Source organism: Marmota monax, unplaced genomic scaffold (genome assembly GCF_021218885.2).
Source record: "Marmota monax isolate L192 unplaced genomic scaffold, Marmota_monax_Labrador192_F-V1.1 WCK01_AAM20220418_F8-fsc00167, whole genome shotgun sequence".
NCBI lineage: Eukaryota > Metazoa > Chordata > Mammalia > Rodentia > Sciuridae > Marmota > Marmota monax.
Window position 1 is genome coordinate 3,769,871 of NW_026694116.1, and position 16,419 is coordinate 3,786,289.

General features: G+C 56.6%; 2 protein-coding genes across 7 annotated transcripts in view; one reads left to right on the forward strand and one right to left on the reverse strand.

The window, feature by feature from the left end:
- Ralgds (ral guanine nucleotide dissociation stimulator) overlaps positions 1-2,402 on the forward strand; it is a 41,557-nt gene extending 39,155 nt beyond the window's left edge. For all 3 annotated transcript variants that reach the window (XM_046465549.2, XM_046465547.2, XM_046465548.2), the window contains exons 17-18: positions 520-634; positions 1,373-2,402. In XM_046465549.2, coding sequence (XP_046321505.1) covers positions 520-634; positions 1,373-1,548 — 291 coding nt within the window. In that variant the 3' untranslated portion in view covers positions 1,549-2,402. The remainder of the gene's footprint in view (positions 1-519; positions 635-1,372) is intronic.
- A 4,988-nt stretch (positions 2,403-7,390) lies between these two features.
- On the reverse strand, positions 7,391-15,105 carry Cel (carboxyl ester lipase). Of its 4 annotated transcripts, none has more exons than XM_046465675.1 (12): positions 15,014-15,105; positions 12,926-13,076; positions 12,720-12,842; positions 12,296-12,493; positions 11,661-11,791; positions 11,431-11,538; positions 11,168-11,285; positions 9,794-9,980; positions 9,422-9,625; positions 8,778-8,975; positions 8,329-8,500; positions 7,391-7,478 (listed from the first exon to the last, which is right to left on the reverse strand). In XM_046465675.1, exons 1-12 carry the CDS (start codon positions 15,077-15,079, stop codon positions 7,407-7,409), a joined length of 1,728 nt encoding a protein of 575 aa, XP_046321631.1. In that variant the 5' UTR covers positions 15,080-15,105; the 3' UTR covers positions 7,391-7,406. The 4 variants fall into 4 exon arrangements, with proteins under 4 accessions (XP_046321631.1, XP_046321630.1, XP_058441948.1 ...); XM_046465674.1 differs by having other exon boundaries at positions 7,391-7,636; XM_058585965.1 differs by lacking the exon at positions 7,391-7,478 and adding an exon at positions 7,520-8,168 and having other exon boundaries at positions 8,235-8,500.
- Positions 15,106-16,419: the final 1,314 nt, after the last annotated feature.

Consider the following 16,419-nt stretch of genomic DNA (forward strand, 5'->3'; position numbering starts at 1 on the left):
TCTGCCCGTCCAGGCCTCTGGCTGCAGGGAGCCGTCGGCCACCTCTATCCTGCTGGGTCAGGCATGCCAGGAGGTATCCTGGCTGTCAGTAAGCACTCACCTGCATGACCTCTGTCTGAGCCCTGCCTGTGCCCTGGCCGCCTTCAGGGTCCAGGCCTGCGGGCCTCTGACCTGTGCCACCCACCCCCAGCCTCCAGCCCAGAGCAGACCCAGTTCTCTTGGGTTGGATTAGAGGCCATCCACTCCCCAGATGTGTCAATCTTGTTATCCCTGGGGTTCACACGGCTTCCCAGGGGACATGGGGGACACAGCAGTCTCTGTTGTGGGAGAAGGGGGCTAGGAACAGCGGGGAAGGACCACCCTTCCTTCCGAGGAGGCCACCCTCAGGGAACCAGAGGGGATGAAAGTGTGAGCCCCTGCTCTGAGAGCGCAGGAGACTCTGGAGGGTCGCTGGCCCTGCACTCTGGGGGGCCGCTCTAGGGCCTGTGCCCTGAAGGACGGTCCCCTGCTCTGCCCCAGGTGACCAGCCAGGATAAGGCTCCCACTGTCATTCGCAAGGCCCTGGACAAACACAACCTGGACGAGGAGGAGCCCGATGACTACGAGCTGCTGCAGATCATCTCAGGGGACCGCAGTGAGTGACGGGATGGCGGGGGTGGGGGACGGGTAGCACCACTCCTGCCCCAGGCCACACAGTGCCTGCCCCAAGGCGGCCCTGGACACATCCCTGCCAGCCTTAGCCCAGTCAGCAGCGACACCCATCATCCCCGCGGGTCGCATTCTAGACCCTCTCCCCGCACCTCGCACCACTTTGGTTTGGTGCGCAGGATTGGGGGCGCCCCTGCCTTACGGAAAAGACTGAGGCCTGGGGAGGCCAGGACTAGTCAGAGCCCCACGACTCGGCCCAGCAGGATTGAGAGCAGGCTCCGGGCCAGAAACGACCCAGAGGAAGGACTTGCTGGCAGCCTGGGTCCCGTGGGGTGCACAGGGGGCCTGGGATGAGGCCTGCTGTCTGTGGTCCTTGGGGCCATTGTCGTGAGCACTCGGGAGAGGTGCTGGGTCTGCAAAGCCTGCTCTAGGAAGGGTCAGGACCACAAAGGCAGCTCTGTGGGCGGCGTGGGGTGACCCGTTGCCAGCTCTAGGCCCAGCCGCCGCATTCTGGAGATCAAGACCCTTGTTAAACAAGATCCCATCAGGGCCTCAGCAAGGTCTGTCTTCAGGCAGAAAGCCTCCAGGGGGTCCCTGGTGGTCCTGGAGCTGGACTGGGGGATCTCAGGCCTGTGGCTTAGGCCTGTCCTAAAGGAGACTCAGGTAGTGGATCCTGTGGGGACCTGTGAATACCATGACCACCCCTCTGCCCCCCTCTCACCAGAACTAAAGATCCCTGAAAACGCCAATGTGTTCTACGCCATGAACTCTACCGCCAACTATGACTTTGTCCTGAAGAAGCGGACCTTCTCCAAGGGGGCAAAGGTCAAGCACGGAGCCAGCTCCACCCTCCCTCGCATGAAGCAGAAAGGGCTCAGGATTGCCAAGGGCATCTTCTAAGGACATCTCCCTAGGGTGGGCTGGCCAGTGGTGAGCACAGAGACTAGAGTGGCTCAGGACAAGCAGCCCCCTTCTACCCACCTGCCAGCCCAGGCCACCCCCAGACTCCAGTTCACCTGAACCTCTCCTGCTGCCGGGATTGACACCTGCCAGTTGACAGGCTGACCTGGCCTCCGTGGACCACCCACTGCCTTAGGTGCCTTCTGCTCTCTGCCACAGAGGACTAGCTGACTGGCTAAGAAGCGCTGCCAGTGGGCATGGTGCTCTGCCTGCCCCTGGCCACTGCCCTCTGTATAGTTCCTGACACCTTCTCAGGTGCAAGTCACTACCACCTGTGCCCGCGGGGACCCCAGGGCGCCCCTCACCCAGCGGGTCTGACCACTGCAGTTCTCTCCTGGTGCCTACAGGCATTCGCCTGTGACCATCCTGGGGTCCCGGCCCCTCCTCCCACCACTCTAGCCTTTCTCAGGCTGCACCAAAGAGTCCATCTCCAGGGCCAACTGAGAGTAAGGGTGTCACCCACCACACAGCCCGCCCGCCCGCCCTGGGAGCGGAGAGAGAAGCCCTCTCATGGGCCACACTCTTCACCTGGCAAGTGAGGACAGCTCCATTGGCGTCGAATCTCCTGCCACTGAAAGTGCCATTCACCACTGCATCCTGGGCTTTACGAGACCACGTGAGACGGGGTTTGGGGGAAGGAGGGCTTGGGGGGAGGGGGAAGGGTTGAATATTTGTATAAAAAGCAAAAAGCAAAAAAAAAAAAAGTTTACTGATTGGGTTGGGGCAATATTTATTTGTTGTAAATAGAAAATGCTAGACTTGAATATTATATTAAAATTCTGTTTCTACTACAACCTGGTCATTATGGTTTTGTTCTTTCATTGCCTGTATTAGCATAAATGGGACAGACTTTCACATTTCATGTTGAAATAGGAAATCTCACGGGATTCTCAGTTTATTCTTTGTAGATGTTAAGAAGGGCCAGCCGCTCTTCTGAGGCATGCTGAAGGCAACATGTGTAGCGTACATGGGGCACACATTCATCTCAGTCTCAGTAAGCTGGGTCGTGTGCTGAGGGCCCCTCAGAACTCCTAGGACAAGAGATCGGGGTGTTTCACAGAGTATGGAGCAACCTCTGAAATGTTGCTGTCTACAAATAGCATTTGCAACAGAAAATGGCAGAGTAGGAAGCTCCAGGGTTCAGGCTCTCTAGGGAAACAACCGTCAAGTTGGGGGTGGGAGGGGACTACTGAAATCCCCTGCTTTGGAACACAGTCAGACACAGTGACCAAGCAAGACACCGCTGAGATTCAGCAGTTCAGGAAACCTCCATCACAGGTGACCCCAGAGACAAAGGAACAGAAAACTGACAGACTGCACACAACACGGAATACAGTCCTCACAAAAACAGTCTGCAAGAGTCACAGTAGAAACAGGAGACAGCCTTCCACAAGCCACAGAATCAGCTCCTGGGGAGGGACCATCTGCTTTTCAGAGCAATCCCATCATAGTACTCAGTGTTCAGTTTTCCCCAAATCACAAAACATACAAAGAAAGGAAAATATGGTTCGCTTGCAGGAAGAAAAATAAAAAGGCTTTGAAAGAAACTATTCCTGAGGAATTAGTAGCCAGAGACAGCACATCCTTGCATTAAATATGCTCAGTGAGCTCAATGAATCATGGACCCCAAATCAGTGGATTATGTATGAACAATGGGCAATTCAATAAGGAGACAGAAATGATAAAAAGGAGCCAGTTTGAAACTGCAAACTATAATGACCAAAATGAAAAATGCACTGGAGGGGTTCAACAGCACATCCGAGTAGGAAGAAGAAAGAGTCAGTGCACTTGAAGATAAGGCCCTTGAAATTCTTCTGTATGAGGAGCAGAAAGGAAAGAATGAGGAAAACTAGCATGCCAAGTGTTTGAATGCACATGTATTTTGAATAGTTTTTTGTAGTGTATCATTTTGATTCTCCTTTTCCTTTATTTCTTTTATTAACTTTTATTCAAATTCACAAATTTGCTGGAGTATGTAAATAGGCATACCTAATAAGTTCAGTAAGTTTCAAACTGTAGATTCAAAGAGATCCACACCAAAACACACTACAGACAGATTGTCAAAAGAGAAAATCCTGAAAGTAGGAAGAAAAAAGCAATCTGTCATATACAAGGAATCCTCCGTCAGGTCAGCAGCCAGTTTTAGTCTAGACACAGTGGAACAACATGACCAAGATGTGCTGAAAGAGGAAGCAAGACATCCTTTGAGAATAGAAGAGAAATTGAAGATGTTCCCAGATGAAAACACGTAAGGAAGACTGTTATTAGAAGAGGTGCCTTACAAGAAATGCTTTTAGTCCTTCAGGCTGAAATGAAAGGCTTAGACTGTGACCCAAAGCCATTAAAGAAATAAAGAGCCGGCAGAAGCCACCAATAGGTGACCAGAAGAGACAGCAGGATTGCCCCTCGGCCTTAACTCTTCCTTTATATGTGATTTAAAAGCAAAAGTCATCAGACTGACTATGAATCCATGTGAGTAGATGTAGATATGTAGTCCATGAGAATAACGATATAAGGGGAAGAATGGAAATCCATGAGGATTTGTGTACTGCTGACACTGAGTTGGTATTGAAAAGAGATGGTTAGAAATCGTGATCCCAAAGATAACCACTAGGAAAATGACTAAAAGAAGTAAAGGAAAAGGAGAAACAAAATGATACACTACAAAAAAAAAAAATACATCCACAAATACATTCACATTAGAATACTTTGCCTGATAATTACAAAAAACAGAAAACTGAAGGGACTGGGGATGTAGCTCAGTGGTAGAGCATTCGCCTGGTATGCCAGAGACCGTAGGTTCAATTCCCAGCACCACAAATAAATAAATAAATAAATAAAAACTAAGTCCATAAAAAGTAGTATTTGAGGAACTGAGCAAAGACCATATTAGACATACAGAAAAAAAAAATAGCTAAATGGCAGAAGTGAGAACTTCCCTCTCAATACTTGCTGTAAATATAAATGGGTTAGATTCTCTAAAGGGCAGAGATGGGCAGAATGAGCTTTAAAAGAAAAGCATGCTGTATTCAAAGAAACTTACTTTGACACAAAGATAGGAAAAGATATTCCATAATAATAGTTTATTTTAATAACAGCTATAATATCAGGTAAAATTTTATGTCAGAAAGTAGCAGTAGACGAGGAAGGTTAAGAAGGTCTGTATATACCGATAGAAGTCTCATCAAGAAGATAAAATTGAAACATGCACAACTAATAACATGCACAAAAGATAAGAGGCAAAATGGACATAATTGAAGGGAGAAAGCCAGACTGGGAGACTTCAATGCCTCACTTCCAATATTGAATAGAAGAGCCAACCAGAGGTGGATGAGGAACAGAGGTCTTGAGCAAGATGATGAACCCTAACCCTTAGAGGACCTAAGCGGCCACAGAGGGTGCGTCCTCTCAGATGCATGTGGACAGACACGTGTGTGAGGCCAGGAACAGCGGGTACATCTAAAGGATTGACGCATGCCGAGTCTCTTTCCAAGTTGAGTGGGAGAAACGAGAAGTCAACGGCAGAAGGAGCTGGGCTGATGGTGAATCTGTAGAATTCAAACAGCACGCTTCTAAACAACCAGCAGGTCAAAGACAAGATCATGGGGAACCCCATGATGTCCTGCAAGTAGGAAAACAACAAAAGCACTGCTCAGAGGGAATGGAGAGCTGTGAACACCCACGGTAAAAAAGGAAAGATCTAAACCAGCTGCAATGGCCCACACCTGTGATCCCAGTGACCCAGGAGGCTGAGGCAAGAGGATTACAAATTTAAGGCCAGCCTCAGCAGTGTAGTGAGACCCTGTCTATAAAATTTAAAAAAAAAATAGGCTAGGGATGTGGCTTAGTGCTTCAGTATGTGCCCTTGGGTTCAACCCTTGATACCAAAAAGAAAAAAAAAAAAGAAAGAAAGAAAAAGATCTCAAGCTAGGTGAAACCCAGCAGCTCAGGAGGCTGAGGCAGGAGGATCACAAATTTGAGGTCAGTCTCAGCAATTTAATGAGGCTCTAAGCAACTTAGTGAGATTCCGTGTTAAAAAATAAAAAGGGCTGGGGATGTGGCTCAGTGGCTAGGTGGCCTTGGGTTCAATCCCTGCTACAAAAAAAAAAAATCTAACATCATAAAATCAGGGGCTGGGGATGTGGCTCAAGCGGTAGTGCGCTCGCCTGGCATGCGTGCGGCCCGGGTTCGATCCTCAGCACCACATACAAACAAAGATGTTGTGTCCGCCGAGAACTAAAAAATAAATATTAAAAAATTCTCTCTCTCTCTCTCTCTCTCTCTCTCTCCTCTCCCACTCTCTCTTAAAAAAATAAATAAATAAAATAAAATCATAAAATCAACTGCAAAACAGTATGGCTTAGAACAAAAACAAAGACCCCTAAATCCAAAGCTACAAAAGGAGGAAAATAATGAAGATTAACCAGAGACAGAAAAGAGAAGAGCCACAGAGAATCTCAGTGAAACCAAAAGTTGGTTCTTCAAAAGGAACAATGACATCGACAGACCTTTAGCTAGGTTAACAAAGAAGAAAAGCGGAGGACTTGGATCACTCAGCGGGACGGGAACACACACGGGACACCAGTACCCACTGGGCAGAAATGAGGAGGCCCACTGGAGTCCTGGGCACCGTTATGCCCCAGCAGCCTCCAAGGGCAGGTGGTCCAGCCACACCCAGGAACAGAGGGCCCCTCAGGCCACAGAACCACAGTGAGGACGAACCCAAGAACATTGTGATGGCCTTGAAGAAACATCTGGAATAGGCGGATTCATGGGGACAGAGAGCAGAGTTCCAGGCCATGGGAGTGGGGAACGGGTGAGCTCATGGTCAGTGGCCACGGAGCTTCTGTTGGGGCTGATGAAGAATTTTGGAACTAGTGGTGTGATGGTTGCTCGCCGTGTGGGTGGATTAATGCCACGTAACCCTTCTCCTGAATAGAACTTTTGTGGCTTGGTGGGCGGTGCGCACTTCAGTCCTCTGGAGTGAGGTAGGAGGATTGATGGAGCCCATGAGTTTGAGACCCGGCTGAGCACTGCAGTGAGATGCCAGCTCAAAAAGTAATAATAATAATAACAACAGCACTTGCAAGGACCACCGTTCCTGACCCATGCGGCTGCCCTCCTACAGCGGAGGACGAAGCAGGACATTCGACACTTGTCTTGCTGGCTTTCTCTGATCACCAAATAGGAACTTGTGGAAATCAGCACCAGGTAGGGGAAGTGGCACAGTCAGGCTTACAAGGTGGCGAGGAAGTCCCCCAGGAAGAGGACCAGCCCGTGGCAAGGGACTTGCCTCCTCGGTCCCTCAGGCCCTGGCACCTTTCCCTTACATGACAATCCTCTGGAATCCTTGCTCCAGACCCACAAACTCCTGTCCCTGCTGTTTTGTGTTTGGGGAGAATGGCAATGTGCCGCTGAAGGCCACAGTGGCCTTCCACGCACCCTGCCACCCACAAGTCAGTCCCAGCGCCCGCCACCCGTGCACCACTGATTGGACCCAAAGGGCCCCAGACAGTTGGGCCCTCTGCCAGGTGCTTCCAGGGCTTACCCTGGCTGGGGCTCCCGGGAAGCTGAGAGCTGGGTGCCGATTCCTGCCAGCAAAAGACCCCCATACTCCACCCCTGCCCCTGTCCCTTCTCTAAAATGAAGATCAGACTTTAAACATTCTGCAGCCTGGCACCTGACCCAGATGACCTGTAGCATTAGACCAAATGCCTGTTGCTATTAAGGACGACTGACAGCCCCTCCTCCCTTTAATCTTGAAGCAAAGACAGACACCGGACAAAAGAGATGCAGTTTTATTCAAAACAGCTCAAGAGAGGAGGTGGACCCTGGGGTCCCACCCTTGTGGCCTCATGGGGCTGAGGCTCCTGAAACACAGAAGAAAGGAGTCAGTGACTACAGGAATCTGAGCCCCCTCGGGATTGTCCGCGGGAGGTGCTGCTACAGTCTGGGGGTCATCCACGGGGTGCTGGGGGGCCCTGGGACTGGTCCACAGGGGGTACTGGGAGGGCCAGGGAGTCGTTACCTGGTGGGAGTGGGGGGGCCAGGGAGCCATTGGCGCATGGGAATGGAGAGGGACGGGAGTCATTGGCGGGTGGGAATAGGGGGAGACGGGAGTCGTTGGTGGGGGGGGAATGGGGGGGCCAGGGAGTCGTTGGTGGGTGGGAATGGGGAGGGACGGGAGTCGTTGGTGGGTGGGAATATGGGGGGACGGGAGTCGTTGGCGGGTGGGAATAGGGGGGGACGGGAGTCGTTGGCGGGTGGGAATAGGGGGGGACGGGAGTCGTTGGCGGGTGGGAATAGGGGGGGACGGGAGTCGTTGGCGGGTGGGAGTGGGGGGGGACGGGAATCGTTGGCGGGTGGGAATGGGGGGGGACGGGAGTCGTTGGCGGGTGGGAGTGGGGGGGGACGGGAGTCGTTGGCGGGTGGGAGTGGGGGGGGACGGGAATCGTTGGCGGGTGGGAGTGGGGGGGGACGGGAATCGTTGGCGGGTGGGAATGGGGGGGGACGGGAGTCGTTGGCGGGTGGGAGTGGGGGGGGACGGGAATCGTTGGCGGGTGGGAATATGGGGGGACGGGAGTCATTGGCGGGTGGGAGTGGGGGGGCCAGGGAGTCGTTGGCAGGTGGGAATAGGGGGGGACGGGAGTCGTTGGTGGGGGGGAGTTGGGGGGCCAGGGAGTCATTGGCGGGGGCCCCTGGGGTGGCCCCCTCACCCACCACTGTGGGCAGTGCCCGGTAGGTCTGCGTCCAGTACTGCAGGTAGTTGGCCCTCAGGTGCTGCTTCATGGAACTGCTGTCCATCTTCTTGGTGATCTCCAGGTAGCTGCCGTCCTCCAGGGTGTAGGGGTACCAATGTGTGGGCACGGCCGAGTGGCCCATGTTGGGGTCCCTGCAGAGTGAGAAGAGGCTGGGCAGGTCCGAGGGCTCCCAGGAGGCGGCAGCTCTGAGCCCCGGCAGCTCCATGTCCACACCCTGCACAGCCCTGGCCCTCTGAAGACCCATCTGTGGCCCAGCGTTGGCTGAGGTCCTGGGCTCTGTGGGCAGCTTTTATCCTCAGGTACAGAAGGGGACACGGAGGCTCGGGGCTAAATGACTTGCCCAAGTCTCCCCACTGGCAGGCAGGGGGGCAGCGGCAGGAGGCCTTTTTGGCTCAACCCACACCTTACCCGCTTCTGGCAAAGTTGGTCCAGTAGGCGATCATGGCCTTGGAGACAGTCCTGTCCTGGAGCCGGTAGCCCAGCGGGGTGGCAAAGGGCTTTCCAAAGACATACTGGAGGTCATCAGCGTGGTCAGCCCCCACCCATTTGGGGTAGACGGGCATCCGAGAGGGATGGGAAAACAGGTAGAAGTAGGTGTGGGCACTCCTGAGAGGTGGACAGACAGCCGGGTTGGAAGGGACACTTGGAAGTGGGCCCTGGGGGAGGCCAGTGGGGAGCAGAAAAGGAGCTGGGGAATTCCCACCTGAACCCATGGAAAAAGTGGGGTATTCACACCTGGGGAAGGAAGAGCCACAGCCCAAATTCATGAATTCCACAATTCGATCATATTTATGCCTCACCTCTATAAGATGTTTGAGGCACCTTGCTCCTGTAATTTAGTATCAAGAAAGGGCTTTTTCCTCTCCACGTGAATTTGCACTTCTCTTTTGATTGGACAAGGTAAGGTATGTGTCCACATTTGTTTCCCTTTTTGCCTTGACTGATGGGAAGCTCACTGTATTTGTTTAGTCGGCCAAGAGGCCTCAGAAGTAAGGTGAAGCATCTTAGATGGCCCCTCCCCCCAGGAAGGCACCCACTTCCCAGAATCTCACTTGGCTTTGGCTCTGTGCTGTGCCAGGGCGATCTCTGTGGGCATCAGGAAAAGAATGTCAGTCTCCAGGTCCACCACAGTCTTTTTCCTGGTCACCTGGGAGGGGTCCTGGGCCCAGGACTCAGTGTAGATGTCGAAGGTGGCCTGGGCACCCCTGAGCCCCTTGGTCACAGTGAGCCCGCTGACCAGCCTGTAGAAGTCCTCTCTGAAGGGAACAAGCAGGCACTGGACCCTCCACCTAGAACCACCCTCCCCTAGTACCACCCCAACCTGGCACCGACTTCCTGCACTCAACCGCCTGCTGAGCCTTTGGTAGCCTCCCCAGCTGTCCTCCAGCATGTGACCCTGGGGTCCTATGCCCCTCCCTGCTCACTCTGTGATGTCCTGGTTGTTCTTGTTGATGGCCGGCAAGTCCATGCCTGCAAAGAGGTGGCCATCCATGTTGTTGGTGCCTGCTAAGAAGTCTGTGTCAGCAGCATTGGCGAACAGGTTGACGGGGTCATCAGGGATGAAGTCTCCATCGATGACCGGGATGAAGGCCAGATAGTGAAGCACGGGGTCTGGGTGGAGAGACAAGGGGCTCTTGGACCTCGCCGTGTCCACCTGGCCCTCCCATCGGCCTTGTACAGCCTGAGTCCATCTCCTTCCTTCTCTGGTCTATCAGAGATTCTCGACCCTGGACCTGGACACTTTGGGACTGGATAACGCTTCGCTGTGGGACGTGCTGTCCTGTGCAGGGCGGGAGGTGGCGCAGCATCCCTGGCCTCCACCGCTGGATGCCGTGACACCCCTCCAGCTGCGGCAATCAACATGTCTGCAAACCTTGCCACAGGGCCTCGTCCTCTCGCCACAGGGCCTCGTCCTCTCGCCACAGGGCCTCGTCCTCTCGCCCTAGGGGCAGGCACCCCTCTCCTCCCTCTCTTCTCACTCAGCCTGAATCAGGAACAAGGAGCTGAGAGTGAGGGAGGAGGAGGTGCCCACTACCGGGCTGGGTTCCGCCACGGGCAAGTCTGCAGCCTTCCAGAACCCCGACCAGCACCCAGAGGACCCGATAGCTGGTTCAGGGCAGGGCGAGGCCATGGCTTTAGTTCCACTCCTTCAGATAGCTGTGTGGGTTGGCAGAGAGCATGCTTAGCAAGCACAAGGCCCTGGGTTTATCCCCACACCCAAAACGGGGGGAAAAAGAGTCGGTTTGCATTTGAGCCCTATGATTTTCTTTGGCTTTGGCTTTGGCTTTGCATTCGCCATAGTTAAAGAGGCAAACGTAAGGCTTCCTTAGATTTGCTTTGGGAGAGAGAGCAGGACTCCAGCTGCCAAGCCGGCAAGCAGGGGAGTCCCTGCCAGGGCCTGCGGGGCCCAGCACTGTAGATGCTCAGCCAGTGTTTGCTGAATGAGCTGCGGGAGGAAGAGGGAGAGGGTGTGGAGCACGGGACGCTGGGCCTGGGGACCTCTCTAAAATGTGCGTAAGTCCTTGCGCGTACGTGTTGTTGGGGGCATGGGGCCCATGTTATCAGCTTCTCAAAGGGGGCGCCATGACTCACAGACAGTAGGAGACCCCTCCCTCCAGGAGCCCCTGAGGGCTGCAGCGGGTGCAGTGGGACACTGAGCTGTCTAGGGACACAAGCCAGTGAGTGACGGGCCTGGCCCCAGCCCCGGTGCCTTCCTCTCCTCTCCAGGAGCTTGGCCTTGCCCGGCAGTGGCCTCCCACCCCATAGGTCCCCGCTCTCCCCCAGCAGCACCCACTCACACTCCAGGTCTGCCAGGGGCACCTTGTAGGCCATGGTCAGGGCGTGGGGGTCGGTGATCTTCAGACACCTGGCCAGCCTGGCGGTGTCATCCAAGGGACAGCCCACTTTTTTGGCAACCTGGGGGCAGAGTAAGGTAGGCCGGTGACCAGGCAGGGAGCAGTCTGGGGCAAGGATAGGATCCAGGCGGACGGCAGAAAGCAGGAGGGCGCCCGGGGTCTCTAGCAGAACCCGAGCCTGCCATTCCCTGCCCTCCTCCACTTACCTTCTTGGCCCAGAAGAGTGGGTCTTTCTGGATGGCCCAGGGGCTCAGGGCCACACCACTCTGGCTGATGGCTCGCCGGATAAGGCCCTTGTTGTAGGGGGAGAGGGTCTGCAATACAGAAGTCCTGTCAGCCAGGCTCGCCCTGGCTGAGGACACCAGCCAGGGTACTTCAGGCTCCCCCTTGGCCCTCCAAACCCTGCAGAAAGCCCTCCTCTTAGGGACCCGCCAACCTGCAGAGAGACGCTGGCACCTCCCGCTGATTCTCCAAAGATGGTGATGTTGTTGGGGTCCCCCCCAAAGGCCGCAATGTTCCTCTTCACCCAGGCGATGGCCATGTGCTGATCCCGAAGGCCATAGTTACCTGGACAGGGTGAGGGGAGGAGTCTGTCCAGACCTGAGCTGGGGCTGGCAGGGGGCTGCGGGCACCCAGGGCTGGCTCAACAACATGGGAGGAGGGAATCGTCCTCAGTGGCATTGAGATCCTGGGGCAAACGGAGCCCCAAGACACTTGATGAAGGGATGTGGAGCTTGGGACAGGGAAGGGCAGTAGTATGGCCAGGCCTGCTCATCTCCCCGGTCCCTGCCACAGTCCCTCCTGTTGTCTGTCTGTCCTGTGGCTTCAGTGTCCACCCCTGACTCTGCCCCAGTGTGTCATTTGGTCTCCCCGGGCTTCCCTGCCCCACTCCACTTGGCCTCTCGCAGCCTCCTGTTTCCCTACGTCACTCAGCTTAGCTTCCTGGCTCTGGGAATGGGATTCTGGCCTTTCTGTGGGGTTCTCAGGATCTTTCTGGGGCCAAGGGGTGCTGAGGGCATCTTCCTCCTGGACTCAGAGCTCGCAGGACCCACCCCAGAGCCTCCCACAGACCTGGCAGGTTGGCGTCCCCCGTGCTGAGGAAGCCCAGGGGGCCGACGCGGTAGTTGAAGGTGACAACGATGACGTTCCCACGCGTGGCTATCTCCTGCCCGTCATACAGGTAGTTATTGAGGAAGTTGGCCCCGTGGCCAGCCCCCATGAGGAATGCGCCTCCGTAGATCCAGATCATCACCGGCAGGTCCTGGGAGACTGAGACGCAGGAATAGGCCAGGTGACTCAGATGCCCCCGCAGCCCTCTCCTCAGCCATTCCCCTGCCCTCGTGCAGCAGGCACCTTCTCCCAGGCTGGGGACCAGAGGTGGGCGCCTCCCCCCACACCTCTGTGTTGATTTCCAGGGAGCTCAGCTCGCAGCCCCCAGAGACGGCCGGGGGCAGGGCTCTGATGTGGGGTTTCCTTTGGGGGTTGAGAGGCAGACCTTGCTTCTTGCCCTGGGGCACCCAAATGTTGAGGTAGAGGCAGTCTTCATCCCCGTAGGTGTTGTCCTGGGTGATGGTGGCCTGCAGGCATCGCTTCTTGAAGTCCTTGGCCTTCAGGGTCCCTGCGGGCAGTGGGAGGGGCTGGCGTGAGGAGGGCAGTGCCCTCACCACCCACCCAGGCTGGCCCAGCACCCACGGTGCCCACCTTGCCAGCCGGGGTGACGCTGGGGATTCTCCAGGGTCTTGGCAGTGGCAAAGGGGATGCCCTTGAAGATGTCGACAGAGTCGCCACCCAGGAGGCTCAGCTTCTTGTTGACACCTTCCACGAAGCCTCCTTCGGTGTACACGGCACCCAGCTGAGTGAGAGGCAGCAAGGTCAGCAGACTGGGGCCTGGCTGGCCTGAATCCGGAGTGGCCAACCAAGCAGGCACCAGGGGGCCAGAGGCTCCCCAGAGACAGCATCAAAGGAGGCCCCAAGAAGGCAGGCCGCTGCTCCTCGCCCAGCGTGCTAGAGGGCCTGGCTTCCTGTCCCTTCACCCTAGCCCCAGAGATCCAGAGTTGCCCCTCAGCCAGCGTGGACGTGTGGGTTCTGGCCGAAGCTGCCTATCTGAGACCTGGAGCCTCAATTTCCTGATCTGTAAGATGGGATACCATAGAGCCTCCCCCAGGGCCAGCAGACCACCAGATGGTGGGAAGACCCACCAGGGAGCTCCCCATCCCACCCAAGCCAGCAGAACTGCTCCGGGTGTCTCGGTCTGCGCTGCCCCACACGGGCTGACATGTCCATCCCCACAAGGGTCCTGGAGGTAGGGGCTCAGCTGCTTGCTGCCCCGGAGAAGCTGAGGCTCAGAGGCCTTCCTGCTTAAAGTCACCCTGCTGGGAAGTGGCTGCCCAGCCTGCGCCCTCTGGGCGCTGCCTCCTGTCCGCCCAGAGCAGCTCCCCTTGTGTGGAGAGTGGTGGCAGCCCCAACTCTCTGGCTCTCCTGAGCCAGGTCCTAGGTGGCAGGAAGCAGGCCTACACCCCAGTCTGAAGCCTAAGCTGCCAGACCCCTGTCACACCAGGTGGGAGAGCAGGGCCGGCAGGGACTGTGGACCAGAGGGAGCCTCTTGACACTGCTGGGCACCCTGCCACACTGGCAGGCCCCCCCGACTTCCTCGTTCCATCCCCCCAAGCCACTGGGAGGAGGCAGAGGGCCAAGCCAGCGCTCCAGGGAGGAGGCAGTCCCTCTCAGAGGGGTCTGTGAGTGGTTGAGACGGGTCTGAGGGCTTCAGGGTGGGGGCTTTGGGGTGTGGGGACCTGGAATAAGTGGCAGTATAGGGAGCGATGACTGTCGGTGGGGGACCAGAGCCGTGGAGGGAACCCCAAAAACCCTCCCAAGAAAAATAATGACTTCCCCTCTGTGACAGAAGGGACCCAGTGCCAGGTCCCTGACTTCCAGGTCCCGGGGCAGGACCCGGGGGCAGAAGTAGGTAGAGAAGGGCCACCTGGAAGGAGTCCCGGGGGCTGGGGGGCAGGATGAGGGATGGACAGAGAACGGGGGTGGGGGGTGGGGGGGTGGCAGTGCGGTGAGGGCCTGGAGGCCCTGTGTGAGTCCTGCTGGGGACGGGGACTACGCCCTCTCTGACTTTGTGTGTCTGTTGGGGACTCGTTACTTGCTCCTCACGCCTCGGGAAGCCAGTTAAAGGGCAGATTTTGCAGATGCCCCAGAAAGCGGGTGCAGCCCTACCTCGAGGGGAGCCCTGCACAAGGCAAGCTGGGCTCAGTGCCCCTAGAGGGGAGCAAGACATGGAGGTGGCGCTGGGAGCCAGAGCCTGGCTTGAACTGCCCAGATTCGGATTCCTGCTGAGAACAGAAGGGTGGCTGTGTGACGCTGGGCACTTGGCCTGTCTGCCCAGGGCCCTGCCTTCCCTTCCATGAGACAGGGAGGTGGGTATCAGCGGGGCTGCAGGTAGGATGGCCCGACTTGGCCAGCAACCTTCAAGGGGCCCAGGCAACTGAACCTCAGACGGGCAGTGGACAATCGCACCGATGCCCTCCACCAACAGTCGCTCGTGGTTTTTCTGAAGTCCAGCCTCACAGGGGCTCCGCCTCACGTGAGTGGGTTAGCAGGGAGGGCCTGGGCGGCCGCAGCCCCGGGGCTGGTGGGCTCGCTGGGTCTCTTGTTCTGGCTGTTTCCGCTGGGACTGCTCTGTCTGTCCTCCCTTCTACAGGCCCTGTCCCCACAGTTTCCTGATCTGGGTCAGCGAGGAGAGGGCCCCTGGGCGCCCGGCCCCTCTGCGGGGCTCTCGCTTACCTTTGCAGCACTCGCCCCGGCCAAGCAGCAGGCGAGGCCCAGGACGACCAGCCCCAGGCGCCCCATGGCGAGTGTCTGTCTCCAGGTGGCCCTGCCTCCAGGTGGCCCTGCCTCTGCGCCCCGGGTATTTATGGAACTGGAGCCAAGGTCAGTGCGTGCGCAGCACACTCTCAGGCAGTAGGGGCCATCTCTCAGGGCGGGCTGCTCCACGTGCCTGCTGGTGCCCGCAGTGCACCTGTGTAGGTTACTGCCTCCTGGGAACAAAGGCAGGTGGCACCGTGGGGCTGCCCGGCCGGGCCTGGCTGGGTGCTGGGTGCCCTGTACTCCTGTCCATTTGCCAGAAGGTGGTGTTCCCTTCAGAGAAGTGCCAGCCTGCTCCCTAGCTCAGCCGCAGTAGACGGGGACTAGTGTGGGACTTCTAGGCAGAGGTGGCTGGGGCTACTGGGCACCAGCTGGCGGACCCTGGCTTGCTCAAGAAGCTCTTACTGGAGGCCCCTGGGTGCACAGCCTGGCTAGGGGCAGGGACCAGAATGCCAGACAAAGAGCACTGGGGGGTGACAAGGGTCTCTGTGTGGATGGGGGCAGCACAGGAGGCATCTCTGAGGAAGGACGGGCCATGGAAATGGCCCATGCAAGGGCCCTGGGGCACACGGGCAGAGAGAGGCAGAGCCAGGGAGAGGGAAAGGCAGGGTCTGGGGGAGTTGACAACAGAGGAAGGGGTGGGTGGTGGTTATCTCCAAAGAGGCCACTAGCTTTTCTGGGAATACAAGTCACCCTGAAACCAGAAAAGGTTATCAAAGTGACAGATAGCCATGAGCCAAGTCCCAAGAGGGTGCTTTTGAGGAGTTGCCTGCACCTGAGGTCACCTCGCACTGAAGTCCTTGGGGCGCCCCACACACTGTACAGTCCTCTTCCATCAGTGGTGGGACCTTGGCTGGCCAGGTGCAGCCAGACCTGCCTAGGAGCTGTACCTCTGGCTCTGACCACAGACCCTGCTGCCCCTCCGTGGCCAGAGGCCAGGCCTGGCAGGGATCTGCAGATCCACACCTGTGCGTCTGGTCTTTGTGATGCCAGGGGCAGAGGCCAGAGAAAGGTGGGGAGGGCAGCAGGCAGGAGTGGGGGCACTGGGAAGAAGGGCGGCGGGCAGGAGTGGAGAGGGAAACGCCCCTGTGCCTGGTTGTCAGCCCGTTGCTCCAATTCTGGGAAACAGGAAGTGATCCTGAAGGGGGGGACTTCGCTCCAGGATATTTTTGAGGTCTTGTTTCTAGAAGCTGAGGTGGAAGGAGGAGTGCAGAGGGTAGGCAGGCAGGAGGGAAGGAGGCCTCTTTGTTCATTTATTTATTTGTGGGTTTGGGGGTTGAACCCAGCTAGTTCTTGCACTTGCAAGCACTCTACACTGAGCTATG

Excerpts from the sequence above, each read along its gene's own strand:
- Cel (XM_046465673.1), bottom strand. The coding sequence starts at position 15,079 with ATGGGGCGCCTGGGGCTGGTCGTCCTGGGCCTCGCCTGCTGCTTGGCC. Across the intron at positions 12,494-12,719 it reads GCCCCAGGGCAAGAAGCAAG|TCTCCCAGGACCTGCCGGTG; the intron begins GTCTGCCTCTCA and ends CCTGCGTCTCAG. Across the intron at positions 8,976-9,421 it reads CAGCACAGAGCCAAAGCCAA|GAGTGCCCACACCTACTTCT; the intron begins GTGAGATTCTGG and ends TCCACCTCTCAG.